At 35.7% G+C, this 14,702-nt stretch overlaps 1 protein-coding gene across 6 annotated transcripts in view; it reads right to left on the bottom strand.

Moving 5' to 3' along the window:
• EXOC2 (exocyst complex component 2) overlaps positions 1–14,702 on the bottom strand; it is a 114,081-nt gene that overhangs the window by 25,111 nt on the left and 74,268 nt on the right. For 4 of the 6 annotated variants that reach the window (XM_035890564.1, XM_009634998.2, XM_035890566.1 and 1 more), the window contains one exon: positions 13,510–13,651. In XM_035890564.1, the coding sequence (XP_035746457.1) occupies positions 13,510–13,651 (142 nt within the window). Of the gene's footprint in view, positions 1–5,751; positions 6,099–9,966; positions 11,020–13,509; positions 13,652–14,702 lie in introns of those variants that run through there. The other 2 variants (XR_004841475.1, XM_035890567.1) reach the window with 2 other exon arrangements.

Raw genomic sequence — 14,702 nt, 5'->3', positions numbered from 1 at the left:
CACTGCCCCCAGGTATCTCGATACAGGAGGATTTATGTAATGGCAAGAAGCATAAATTTGAAAAGATTTGCTTCACAGATAAAAGAGGGTAGCTATATGCACCATAAAGACACAGAATGACCAATTCAATGGGAAAAGCAAGTCACTTCTTTAATGGTAAGGAATACTAAAAATCGACATCTCTATCAAAACTGAGAACAGTTGAATCCAAAAATCTCAAGCAATATTTCCTTTCATTAACACAAACCAAGCATAGTCTGCAAGAATATTCATTTATTTCTTTCAAACACATCATTTTTAAGGCACCCTGAAGGTGTCCTTTCATGATTTTATAAAACCTAAAATTATTAAAACCTTTCAAAACACAGACTCACTCAGGAAACTGTGTGTTCTTCTCATAATTCCTGAAGTCACCGGTACTGTAATAATAGCCTGTCATCTGCAAAATGACAGCAATTTCATAAATGAAGAATGGGCTTAGAGATATACTATGTTTATGAATTTACTTTGGTTGTCACTCAAATATTATTATAATAAGAAACGAGAAAACTGAAGCCAAACGATCCAAAAGAGACTAATTTCACAAAGTATTTGGAACAATACAGACACTAATAATTTTAGTATGCAGTTATGTCCTGCATCTGTCTAACCTTCAAGCTACAGAAAAAAAAACCTTACTCACCAGTGAAGCACGCCCTGTGCTTATTACAGTGACTTAAGACAGATGTACTTTGGTAAGTAAAAGAAAAAGCAAACATGGCAAAAGGAAGTAGAATATGGACTTTTTACAAGAGACTTTTTTTTTTTAAAGAAACTTTAAAGTGGTGCTTTGAGCAAAAAGTTTACTAGTAGCTATAAGACACAATTTTTCTCTCTCTCACGGTATAGTTTTGTTAGTATGATTAATGAATTTTTTTTTAGAAATTTCTACTTCTATTGAATTAGAAGTACAATAGTAATAAGCAGGTGGCATAGATATGATATAAAAAACCCAATACTTTTAGAACCCAATTCTGTAAAGGTCTGTAAATGTTCTTAACTCAACAAATGCAAGCAGACAGTCACCACGCTGAAAGAAACCACAGGATTGGCAGTGACTATTTTTACATACTTTCTTCCAAATTGCTTTGTGTACCGTTTGTGGACACGGAATTTTTATTTGTCCTTAGTAACCAAATTCAGCAAATTGGCAACCAAATCAAAGCCAGGGTATTAGCTCACAAGCAAAGCCTAATAGGTAGCAGTATTTTGTAGGCATGGTGGAAGTATTGAGTCATGGGAAAGATTTGATCGAAGAAAGGGACCCTGGTTACAGATGCGGTGGGTTCTTTGGAAGACTTAGTAGGAGGTCATGCCCTGCTTCATTTCACCAAATTCTCAAATTTGAGTTCTATGGTAAAATCTAGTTTCTTTTTCATAGACTTAGTAACTTGCAATGACCGCAAAGAAGTAGTCATCATTTTGACTTTCAGCCAGTCCTTACTTCTACCAGTGTACGCATTTAAAACTGCACCATGTACTGCAGTCAAATGCAAGTAGATCAGTAAATCAGTAATAATTACTTACACGAGTATACCTTAAATTTATGGCAAAAAATGCCATAAACTGAATTACATGTAGAATTTTGTTTATCTGTCTGTTTAAATAAGCAGCAAGTTGGAACCAGTCCACAGCAGCTTTTAGAGATGTTACTGCAGTAAAAAAAACAAACCAAAACAAAACCCAACCAAATAAACCAATAACCGAACCAAACCAAAAAAACCCCACCCTTTACTGCCCTCTACTCTGCTAGGAAAAAGAAAAAAAATGAGAAACTGTTGTGAAGCACATACAGTATTCAGTGAGACTGCATATTTATCCTATTTATTAGAGTGAAGGTGAGAACTGGCAGTGGCTTCCAATGTCACTATTTCATAGTTTTTCACTTCCAGTTTTCACTGAATCTCTATGGTATTTTGAAAAGGGCATGGATTTGAAATTAAGAATGTCTTTGCATGACCTGAACAATAGATCCTTAAAAATTGTTCAAGTCCAAAATTAACATTTGGAAGCTATCTGGACTCAGGAGTGACCCACAATAACTGGAAAGCTTAAGATTTTTCACAGTTCAAAGTAAAGGCTTTTAATAATTTTGAATTACTTCAACCGTTGAACAAGTCCAACACTGTAATTTCATCCACACATCAATAAAGTTAAGTGTTTCATTAAATTTAAATTGCTATTCATCGTGCAAAGAAATTTTAAGCTAATGAAATGCTTTTTATTACAATGGATCTGCTGTACTGTTAGAAGTCTATCATATTTTCCCACTTAAAAGGTAGAGTTGATAACTTGGCTATGGAGAGAATATGCTCCAGGCTGAATTTTCTATAGAGATTTTGTATAGAAAGCTGAGACTTTTTGTTACACTAAAATGTTCAACTTAAAAACATACACACACCCCTGGGCAGAAAGTGTTACTGAAGCACTGAGTAGACAGCGATTTTTCCACACTGCTAGTTTAGCCATCCAGTGGCAAGGTACATCTTGGAGACTGTATTTTCATCACTGTATTTAAAGTGTTAATAACTATGACATCCTTAACTACTGCACGCATTCAGGGATTAGAAAATAATAGTTTTTATCGCTCCTCTTTCACCTTGAATTCAGTATTGTTTTTACGCTGGACCATAAACCCCTTATGCAACACTTCAAACTGTAACCAAGGATGTGAACAGACCAGTGGGTTTACTAAGGGCACCAAGGCTTTTGGACCTCCCCGGCTGAGTTATCTGGGGCAAACCCCAGATATTTTAAGATGATTCTCTGTGTCTGCATAGGTACAGTAGGTACCATAACACTGTGTTTTGTATGGCCCTTGAAGAATCCCCACAACAAGACACTAAGCACCTTCATCAGGGGAGAACACATAGTGTTACGGATTGTTTCTAACTACTACCTACACACTAAAGGTTAACATGACAAAATTACTCTCTACGCACAGCAGTGTGAATTACAGGAACCACAGCAGCAGCTCCCTGCACGGACAAATTTGATAATTTTGATGGAGCTGAATTTACTTAGACCAATAGCAAAGCTCTCACTTGGAACTTCCCATTTAAACAACACGCACAAAACTCTGAACCATTATATTCTGAGCTAGAGGATCATGACTTAGCTACCAACAGCAGCAGACAAACCTCTACTACAGATCATTAAGAGAGCCACAGTCACCTATAAGTAGGTAACCCCACCACACTAAACTTTCCCAAATATTAAACATGACCTCTTCTTGACCTCACAGTGCTCCCATGCACGCTCTGTCTTCTAAAACTAAGACTATGACTTCAATATGATCTAATAAACTACTCCACGGTTTAAGTTCCACAGTTTTGACAGCGTATCAGTCTGCTTTGAACCCAACTTTTTAAATGGATGCCTTGGTTTCCACAGCACCTCATCTGCAACACTGACAACCTCAAAACAGAAAATGTAATTGTATGCATTAGCCAATACAATATGAAAAATGCAACTGGTCCAAGTGAGCAAATACATTTAAATAGAAAATAAAAAAAAGACAATCCTGACAATACATTTAAACTCTCAGCAGATAAATGCTGTATTGTAAAAAATTAGTTCTGTCAACACAGAAGGCCAAGACCCATGATCTGGCTAGAGATTGTCAAATGGACTTTACAACAGTTCTGGGGTACAAGAAAAGAGCAGTCCCAAGATCTTTTGGCAGGAAACACTACCCAACTGGGTATTATGTGAGAAATAGGAAAGCATCTACAGTGAGCACACCTGTGGAAATACATCTCTGTAGGAACAGAATAAGCCCAAGCTAAAAAAAAAAAAGCTTAAGTAATGAGTCTGAGACAGACCCAACACCACAGTTTGGGACTACAGGTAATTCTACTTTTCATGTGACTTACTTTCCCCACTCCACTTGTTCCACTACACCTCAGTTTGTTAAAGATTGCTGCAGAAATTACCTTGAGCATTACCAAGATAATAAAAATCTAGTTTCTAAGGGTAATGTTTAAAGTAGCAGTCTAACACTGAGCCCACTCGAACATCTCATTCACAACCAAGGTTTTAACTTTTTTTGGCTTATAATCAAACAAAAAGAAATAATAGTGAATTGATTTGGAGTTCTAAGCTTTTTTTTTTTTTTTTTTTTTTTAAAGAATACTATGATCTTATTGTACCTCCCTGACTTCCCTGGTCTTCAGTTCTGGCTCCCAAACCCATCAGAGGCATCACTGAGCTCTTCCTCTCCCACCCTTCCGTCCATCCATCCTTACTCACTTATCCAACCTGTAAACCCAACCTGCCAGTGCTCCAAAATTGTTTCCTGTCTCATTCCAGTAACACTGGGGCACCCAAAGTAATCAGGAAACCAAACAGTAAACACTAAGATGGCATTTGTGCCTATCAAACGTGAAGTAAACATGAAAGCATTCACTATGCCAACAAGTTAGACCACTGAGTATTGTTCTGTTGATGACACGATTTATTACTACTTATGTTTTGTTGAAGGTTTTGAGGCAGTACGAAACTTGTGTGGGTATCTCCTCGTTCATGCACGTAGTAAGGGGTGCTGGAAGAGTAAAAAAATTATGCTTGCCCTTTCTCCTCTATGCATTATCATGGATTCCAATCCCTGATTAATTTTCTGCTTTAAACAATGCATAGATCAGATGCTATTAAAGACGGTCATAAAAATACAAAATAATATTAAAATAGCTTAAGTTTTTTTTGAAGAGTGTACTTGACGGTCTAAAAAAAATTTAGGTTTTCTTGTAACAAAAAGAAGGTTTCTGACATTAAGACATGTCCACCCAGAGATGGACTGTGAAATAACACGGCATGAACTAGAAAACGCTGAACTGATGACAAGTTTCCCAGGTAAAGATCAAACTGGCCTTTGAAATGCCAAACTGGTGACAAGCATGGTACAACTTCCTACACCTGGCTAGACAAGAGAAGAGACTTCCGAGTTGTCAGACACTGATGATAAGTAAATCCTCTGGAGTTGCGATAAGTATCATCTCATGTAGGTATTAGAGTGATTTCTAATACCATCAGTTAGCAAGGGTATGTGAATAGATAGAATTCTCAAGCTAAAACAAGACGAGGATACAGTCTGACCAAGGAATCACAGAAAGACTTCTTTTTAGAGATACAAGGCTTTTGTGTTCATGCTCTTCCTATCCCTCAAGTAATACAAATGAAGCCCTAGGCCTTCAAAATTTTCAGATGAGTAAGACTTTTTTCCCCTACCATATTATTTCCCTTTTTAAAATACACCCTGCTTTAAATCGGCAATTTACAAATTTGCTGACCGCTTAAATTTTACGGTTTGAGAAGAATGCAGGTTTTCCAACTTTTAATGAAAAATGAAAGCTAAAAATGTTTTTGGAGCTTAATTCCTGGAGCTTAATAGTCTTTAGCAAAGCATAGACAGAAATGCCACACGGTATTGCAGGGAGGGGTTTGACAGGTAAAGCCAAGGAGAAGCTGGGAGAGAGAGAGGTGACAGTCTAGTAAACAACTGCTGGTAGGCTTTATAGCAGAAAATGCTATAAAGCAGAACTGTGTGTGAAGGCAGACATGTGCAAAGCAAGAGGAAACACAAGAAATAACGCTGTTAAGCTGCAGATGAACATGCAGATTCTACTGCATGCTTACACACGTGAAGCCTAGAGTCTGCTGAGACCAACCAACAAGAAACTGGATTCAACATTAGCAACAGAAAATCTTGCATGCAAGAAGTGTGTGGAAGCACAAGAAGACATTTAATAAAGTCCACACACAAATGCAATGTCATACATGGCAGATAGGGACCTGGAAAATGCAATGTCTCTCCAGGACAGTTTCTACTGAGATTTCTACAACAGTCAGAAATATAGGATAGCCTGCTGGCAGAAGCTGGAGAAACAGTTCCTTCTCTTGTCCTCATCTTTTGCAACTGTTCCCAAGACAGAGAAGGTACAATGTCCATTCCATTTCACCAGCTAGAATGATCCTTAACATTTATAATTCAAACACCAGTGTAACATGTTAGAGAAATCTCATTGTCGTCAGAAGTGAGAAATGTAACGAAACCCAAATGTCTGAAAGTGAAATCGAAGAAAAATCTGAGGTTAAAATGCAGTTACACAAATAAAGGTATTTTGAAACATGCAGTGAAATTTGTGCTTATATTTCAAGCAGCAAATTATACATATATATATTTTACAAAATTAATTGAAAGGCTACAATATAACAATCCTTGAGTTTGAAATTTTAATACATGATTCTACTCTGTAAAGAATTATGTGTAATAGGCCAAATGCAAGAACTGCAGTCATCCAACACATGGACTATCACATTTCTTGGCTGAACAGGCCATTTAAGGATGTTGAATTCAGTTCATCCTAATAAAATATTAATTTACTAACATACGTTGCAAATGCAGTTAGTTTGAATGAGAAATAGCATAGTTTAACTGGAGCACTTAAAGAGTATTGTGTACAAGAACACTTCAGTGTTCCAAATGGTTTCTCCACAAAGGCACAACACAGATATACAGCTCTTTCTTCAAGTGCTGATTCCCTTTTGTGCAGCCCCGTGTTTATGTGGTCTCCACTTTTTTTTTTCCTTCACATGTCCCACATGAGCTTTCTGCAGCTCATTTCTTCCAGGATGTAGAAAAGAGACCCAGCTACACTTTATACTTACCTGCTGGAAAGAAAAAAAAAAAACAAACAAAAAACCAAAAAAACCCCCAACAAAACAAAAACCAACAGAAAAAAAAAAAAAAAAGAAAAAAATCACCTTGATGCTGCAATTGCTAGCAGTTAAAGGTAAGTTCCCTTTTCATTAGCTAATATTTGGCACTCTCATCAACTCTGAACCCCCCGTGCACTCTAAACTGCAACCTGAGAAACACTGCAAGAAAATTAAATGCAATGGCATACGATGCAAGAATGTGCAGGCTGTAATACACGTAAGGCTTCTGGCTGCACCCCCTCCTTCTACTCCAGTGGCTAGACAAAAATAACTAGCTAGTAGTATATATCTGTGACTGTACCATGAACAGTTAAACAACTGACATTTTGTAACAAGAAAAGCACAACTGACAAGTCCTTTAGCAGCTTTATTTGCCAATATAGAACACTTTTTTTAAAATATTATAGCATTTATTTCTTATATGCGATAGAACTGCAAAAGCGTCATTGTTTTCTTCCTGTTCACATACAAAGACGGCATGTTATAGCCCTGCATGAAAATAGCAGAATTTGGCCTTATTAAAGCATAAAAAGACAGACGATTCCTAAACACAGGACAGCAATGGTTTGAGATCTGTTGGAGTTCAAAATCATCTACATCTAGTAAGAGAATTTTGAAGCCATTCATTTGAAGTGTTAGAAGAGATCTAAAGGGTTACAGAGATTTTAAACCAAACTATTTTGCACATTTCAGTCAAAAAGTAATTGCCTGTTTCTCAAAAAACATATTTTTTTTCTACTATATCCAGATGTTTTTAAGATGTAAATGCACTTGTCATCTTTCATGTAAGCAGGGTGCTGGTGCCCCAAATTAAAGAAAAGAAGAAAAGTTAGGGTTGACAAGTATGTTCCTGCGTAACTACAAATTAAATATGCCTTTTGATATTTCATTTTTAACTGTTGAGTACCTTTTCATCAGGCTATTGCCATTAGAAGTTTTTTATTAGATTTTTAAATTAGACAAATAACAGATAGGAGATGTGACAAGTATATCAAATCTGATTTAGCAGATCTGACGCACTTAAGTTTTTTACTCTAAGAGTGGCATTTGATGTATTTGAAGTGTTTCAAACAATGCTCCCTTAACATGCCAAATAAGAAATTCAGATTTAACTCTACTATATTCAATTTATGCCAAGTACAGAATTAATATCTAAAAACATAAACAATCAACTTCAACTGAAAGTGCAAAATCACCTGAAACTTTCAGTGCAATGTGGAATTTTAAATACTACACCCCCCACCCCCCACCCCCAATATCTGATACCACCAATGAAACACAGAAGATAGATATTTTAAAAAGAATGTTACACTGGCCTCTGCAACTCTGTATGCTGTGAACTTTGAGTGGATGTTGGCTAGACTGCACAGCAGCCAGCATTTCAAAAATAATGTATGAAGAGAGACCACCATATCTTAATTCCTCAGAAAAATAAACACCCACCCACTTTTTGTGTGGTAAAAAAAATCCACACTTACTAGACCCTCAAATTTATGTAGCTGTTGTATATCTAAACAAATAAAATACAATTAAACTTTCCACATTATTAAAAATAATTTTACATTTGCATGCAAAAGCTCACATTAATAATCTAAAAGATTGAATGCCCACATACTACTATTGCTCGTACTGCACAAACTTCAATACACAGAAATCTCTTCTATCCAAATTCAGAGTAACACAACCTTCTCGTTAACCCTCCAAAAGACTACAGGCTTGGAATCCAGAAAAGATCACAAAGCCTAATTTTACTTGTAAGGTGACCATGATAAAATATATGCATTTAAAATAGAATTTATAAAAAAAAAAACCAACAAAGCACAACCTACTACCGACAGAGAGAAGAACAAACACAAACAAAATACCTTGTACACTGAACTAGCTGATTGACCAGTATACATAAAAAAAAAAATAATCTAAAAACCTACTCAGCAACTGATTAATGTTATGTTTCCCATTATCCCTTTCATCTCTTTTAATTCTGTTAATACTGTAGATTAAATTATAACAATGTTTCAAACAAGAAAAAAGAAACGAGCTGATTTCATTGTTGCTGCATGTTAAAACTGAAGTCTTTGTTGTAAAGACTCAGAAGTTGACGTTGAAATGAAAATGAAAATTTAAATGAAAGTTATTTATTAACAATAAATCTAATTAAGTTAATCATACTGCCTTCTAACACCAGCAGTCACACCTTAGATGAAAATAAAGGGGCAAACGTATAATTACATTGTGCACAAGTTCTTTCTGCCATTCAGAACTTTCATATTGAAAAGAGCACGTACGTTGAAAAACTAAACAGTAAAAATTTTCGCACATAGGCTAAATTAAAATTTGCCCCATGCAAACAATTTGCCCTTCCTTATATTTAAAACTGTAACAAAACCCGTATGTATAAATAAGTATCTGACAATTACAGGGCAACTGCCTAAGCGTGCCAGGCTTATGCTTTTTCCACACTGACAGAAACATGGTACAAAACTTTAGGAATATGTATTTTTCAAAGCTTGCTGAAAAGGCAGGCTGCTTAATTTCATTCTAATTTGTTCTTCAGAACTGTTCATTTATCACAGTTCTTCTCACTCTTCTACTTTCTCTTCTATTTCCCCATGAATTATATGATGCAAGGGAGTATTATCCCCAGTACTTACAGGCAGACGACTGCAATGATAAATAGATTGTCAAGGTTTTCAAATAAGATTTTTGTGAATATTCTACATACTACAAGATTTTAGATAGTAAAATTAAACATGAATGTTCAAATTGACAAGTGTCAGAGAAGGCAGTTTAAAGATAAAGACAAAAATGCTTAAGTGAGTTTTTAACATGACACAGAAAACCCTGAGGAGACAGGGACAGAATCCTGCCTCCACTTTTTGTCCCCTCCCAGATTATGCTTCATTTACTTCTCAAAATCTGTAACAGCTGAGGATAGATTTTTGCCTGTAACAGCTCCACTTAATACAAAACCCAGTTTTATCTCCAAAACAGCCACCATCTCATGAAGCAAGTCAAGTGGGACTTTTTCCACATGGGAAAAAACGTTGTGGTTTAAAGATTGGATTATACTTGATTGTCTTGCATAGTTTTTCCTATACATAATTTTTACTGACATTGAAAAGAAAGCAAACAAAAAACCAAAATGGAAAACAGAAAATTCTCCTACTGCATTGGTCTATATGGCTCAACAACAGAACTGTCAATACATACATGTAACTTCCGTACAGCAGATTTATATGGATTTGAGTCATTTGGCTGCTGTTGTAGACCTTGACTTTTGTAGCCTTGATTCTAAAAAAGAAACAACGTTGATGGCATTGGTAAGGCAAAACATTTAGGCCATCGTCATGTTTCTCAGCAGTACTGCCTATATATAGCATGTTAGCATTGCCTATAGTGTTACTATAAGTATATAAGTAATATATACATAACTTCTGCCAGCTGCGCAAAGAAAGTGATCAGTAACATTAACAGGCTGTCATCCCTAGAGGACAAAAACGCAAGATTGATGGGATTTCTTCGATTATACTGCAGCTTCTGGTAAACTCACTGATCTAGTGAGTAATAGACCTCTCTGCCCTTTCATTTGCACTTCAAGTTTGTCTCCTGTTTGTATAGTGCCCTTCAAGTCATTTCCGCGTTAATTCCATCTCTAAATCCTACCCTAATTTAGATTTCTACCTTGCTCATCCAGTCCTGTTTTCCCACTTCATTCCACCTTCATTCCTTGCTTGATACCAGTCTTCATCACAAGCTTTCCTTTCCAGTCTGCTCTCTCCCTTGCAGTTACTTTATTTACCAGCGTTGGTATCCCCCCCATGCCCAATTCCACCTACCCAAAAGCATTATCTTCCGATAGGCCAGATCAGGTGTTCTCTGCATTCTACTCAGCCTTCCAGCTTCTTCATTCTGCTCAGTAACAGCAGGGGGAGCATCAAGAAAGGAATACTTTCTAGTGCTTGACCAGGACAATTGTTCAAAAGAGTTACAGTCTTGAAGCTCTTGGCTGCACTAGCAACACAGGCATCATTAGAACATTCTCTGTGTTCTTCCTAACCAATTCCCAAGTATTTTCATACTCACATTTTTCCAAAATGTCCTTTGCAAAAGATCTCTCTCTGGCATCAACATGCCCCCAACTCTGGTCAAATTTTCAATTGCCAGATGGAATGCTTGAAAGTTTCAGACTGCATCAGAGAAATTATTTGCCTTTTATCTTATTTTTTAAATATGGGCAAATTGATGTTTTTGCCCTCTTCTTTCCTTTCAAAAAAAACCAAAAAAAAACCCAAAGAACTTTTTGTCAAATTTGCCTTTTTACTATCATTAGTACTATCTGAAAGCTAATGTAGAAATACCATATAAAAACACTTCAGGCCAGACTATGACGTCTTAGTGATCAGGCATAGTTGTACCCCCTAAGGAACATCAAGTAACTTTAATTATGCACCACTACACATCACTGATAGGACCACTCAGGAACGCAAGTGAGGCCTAAATGTTTTGCCTTGCCAATGCCATCAATTTTTCTTCTTTTTTAAAATCAAGGCTACAAAAGTCAAGATCTAAACCAGGCACATGACTCAAATAAAATCTTCAAATTTTGCAGTCATAAAGGTTACTGAAGAACAGATAAAAATTTCTACTACATAAATAAGTTTTTTCCTCAACAAATCAATGTGTTGATCTTTAACAAATCCTTGAGTGAACTGTCTGTTTTACTCAGTGTGACCCACTCCCAGTCATCTGTATGCCATTTTAGTTTAATAAAGTAGATACTTTTCATGCTGTACTTGGAGATGAACAGTAAAGTAGAGCTTGCTTTGTTTGGGGTTTTTCCAAGAGGAAAATTAAAGGATATGTCTGTTGTAGTACTAACTGCAACTTTTAGATTACATAAGAGTGTATTTTCTCAACTATAATCTTGTTGTACAATTTAACGTTGTTTGTAAATACTAGTGGGTTTGGGTTTTTTTTGATTGAATACTGGAAAAAGTCAGATTCTCATATGTCCCATGAAGAGTTCCCCCCCACGCAAATCCTTTTCAATAATGAAGTTCATCTACCTCCTCCAAGAGGGAGGCTTTCCCAGTCACTTACTAATTATATCTTCAGAGCACCAAATATCTTCAGGGTCAACTAACCATTGCTATAAGCAGACAAACTGAAGGTACTCAAAGTTAATCTTTTATACCAATAGTCAGAATACATTTGACAAAATTTGTCCATCAGAAAGATAGTTTATCAAGGTAGAGAAGCATGGAAGAAGTGACTGTATGTTCCTTCTTAACATGCCTAGCTTGGCAATTAACAAAAAAAACCCAAAACAACTTTTTCACTACTTCAGATCGGCACCTCTTGGCCAATACTCTGATATGTAACCCTGCAGAAGAGTCTCTAATATTCACCACCTTCACTTTGATTTTTACCAAAAAGCTGCAGAGAAAGTACATAAAACCAACAATAAATTGGACAAGCAGCAGACTAAGGCACGCCTCTAACAGAAATTCAATATTCCCTTTAAACAAAAAATACTACAGAACAATCCTAAAAGCAACATGAGTCTAGTAAGTAGATCCCAACACACTACATCAAGAAATGAACATATAAAAAGCTGACACAACTTCTTTCTCTTTGTCTTTGTTAGCTGGTGGGAATGCAAACATGCCAAGCAAAACCATACTTCAAACATGATGAGAAGTTATGTATTATTCAGATATAAACTTGGATGTGCAAGATTAAAATCTAAGTTATTTCCACTATAAACTCTATTAGATCATATATTCTCAGAAAAAAAGTAGTAACAAAAGATAGAAGAGACACTTTTCTCTTAAGTAATACACCCTAAAACCTTTATGTTTTTAAGGCCCAGCAAACAAGCACTGCAGCTCTTGATTCACAGATTACAAGCGTGCTTCTTGTAATTACCTCCCTATCAAATTTTGAAGTACCACAACATTTCTACTAAGCTTGCCATATGCAACTCCATGAAACAATCAAAACAAGAAAGTACAAATTGTCACGTCAGTCATTGATTTACTGGAAATTAATACAAGATCACCTTCAAAATGCCATGTACTATGTTACTGCAACTAACTTCTGCTTAGTATTAACCAGGCATTCATGTAATAAGTGATTTAGATGCATTAGTTTTAGATATAACAAATTAGATGTTCAAAAAGACCTAAATGTTAAGATGTGCACAGTATTCACTACTTGAAAAAAAAGACTCATATTATGCTTCCTTCAAACAGAGGCTCTTAAAGTACCTAACTAATGACTAACATCTCAGTCATGCTAAATACCTTATACCTGCCCTTCTTTGATGGTTTAACATTCTTTGCTGAACTACTGTTATAGTATGCATTTTCTCATAATTTTACCTTTTCAGAACTGTAATTACATCTATTACAGAAGTAGCCAGATTCTTTGGAAAAAATCCCAAACAATCTCAATGCTATTTTCTTAAGAAATTCAAAGATGTCTTTTATAATTCTATTATATATAAGCAATGAAGCAAAATAATCACAAAAAACAAGTATTAAAGAGATTATAAATGATAAAAGCTGCTTTAATAATTTGGGGGTATTTGAAAAATTATTTAGGAATAAAGCCTGTGAGAAAGAACTTCTAATAAGAACTTGTCAAAAGTTAAAAACACAGACTAGAAAAAAGTTTTTAATTGTACAGTATATTTTAGCTCCTATCAATCACTGCTAAAATAATTTCAGAGTTTAATAAGCAGATATTTACCTGCTGGAACAAGACAATCTTTCCAATCAAAATATCCTGCATAAATGCCAGGTTCTAACGACCCAACTATCGGATCTGCCTTGAATTCAATGTACATTTCAAACAGTCTTTGATCCAGCTCTTTCAAGGATTCCATACTAACCTAAAAAACAAAACAAAAAAAAAAAAAAGAGAAAGAACATAACAAGTAGTCATTAAGTACAAGTATTAGATCTCATGTCTTCTTTAATTTTCGGCAGAGACAATTACTTACACATTTCATAATTACATCTATAAAGACCTAGGAACTTGGCTAGACTGAAAGCTAAAGGGATATGCACAGCTTGTTCATAGTATCTGAACAACTTTAAACTTTATACAAAACCTTTTACTAAACATAGGTAACCCCTATAATTATAGCTTCTAAAAGAATTCTAGAACACAAAGCATATCATAAAATGTTAAAGTAGAAAGTCAGTATCTTAGGATGGTAATGGATGATAAATGCAAATAAAATATGTTGAAAACATCATGTGACTTCTACTTAAATGCATTTATAAAAGCTTAATCAATAGCAAAATAAAGCTTTTAAACTAATACTCATTTTCCCCAACCATTAGGGAAAATATATATATAATATATATGTATATGAGAATGATAATTTCCAGAAGCAAAGGTGTTTAAAAGTGAGCAAGAAGGCAGGGCTCTAGATCAAACCGGGAATTCAGAAGAAAGAAAGAAAAGAAGAATACCAACTCCTTATCATTCCTTTCTGAAGATTTAATGTTGCAAGCTGCAGAATAAGGGATGAAGCTTATTTACTGCAGGGATGTCTTAAACTGTGTTCTCCTCTGGCATGCCTACATTGTTAAGAGAAGAGAAAAGGGAACTGCAATATTCGAGTCAGGAATAGACAGACAGATAAGCCTTCAGAGGAATTAGATCTGAAGTGCACAGGAAAACAGAGATATTATTGAGGTCAAAGTTGCTTCCAGGTTCCGTAAAGTTGGGATGGTGAAGTTGGTGCCCAGAAACAAGAGACACCACCATTTTCCTGCTTTTCTATCTGATGAACCTCCTTTACTTTGTCACAAGAGGACCTGTATCCCAAAGACAGGATTTTCATGAGACACTGAGAATTTGGTCTCAGGAGAAGATGAAGGCTACATTGTTGTTCTTTCCCTTCTACCTGACAGCCTGTTGACACTCAAGAC

This window comes from Egretta garzetta, unplaced genomic scaffold (genome assembly GCF_000687185.1).
Source record: "Egretta garzetta isolate BGI_Z169 unplaced genomic scaffold, ASM68718v1 scaffold283, whole genome shotgun sequence".
NCBI lineage: Eukaryota > Metazoa > Chordata > Aves > Pelecaniformes > Ardeidae > Egretta > Egretta garzetta.
Note: the sequence above shows the minus strand (reverse complement) of the source record. Positions and strands in the feature narration are given on the sequence as shown.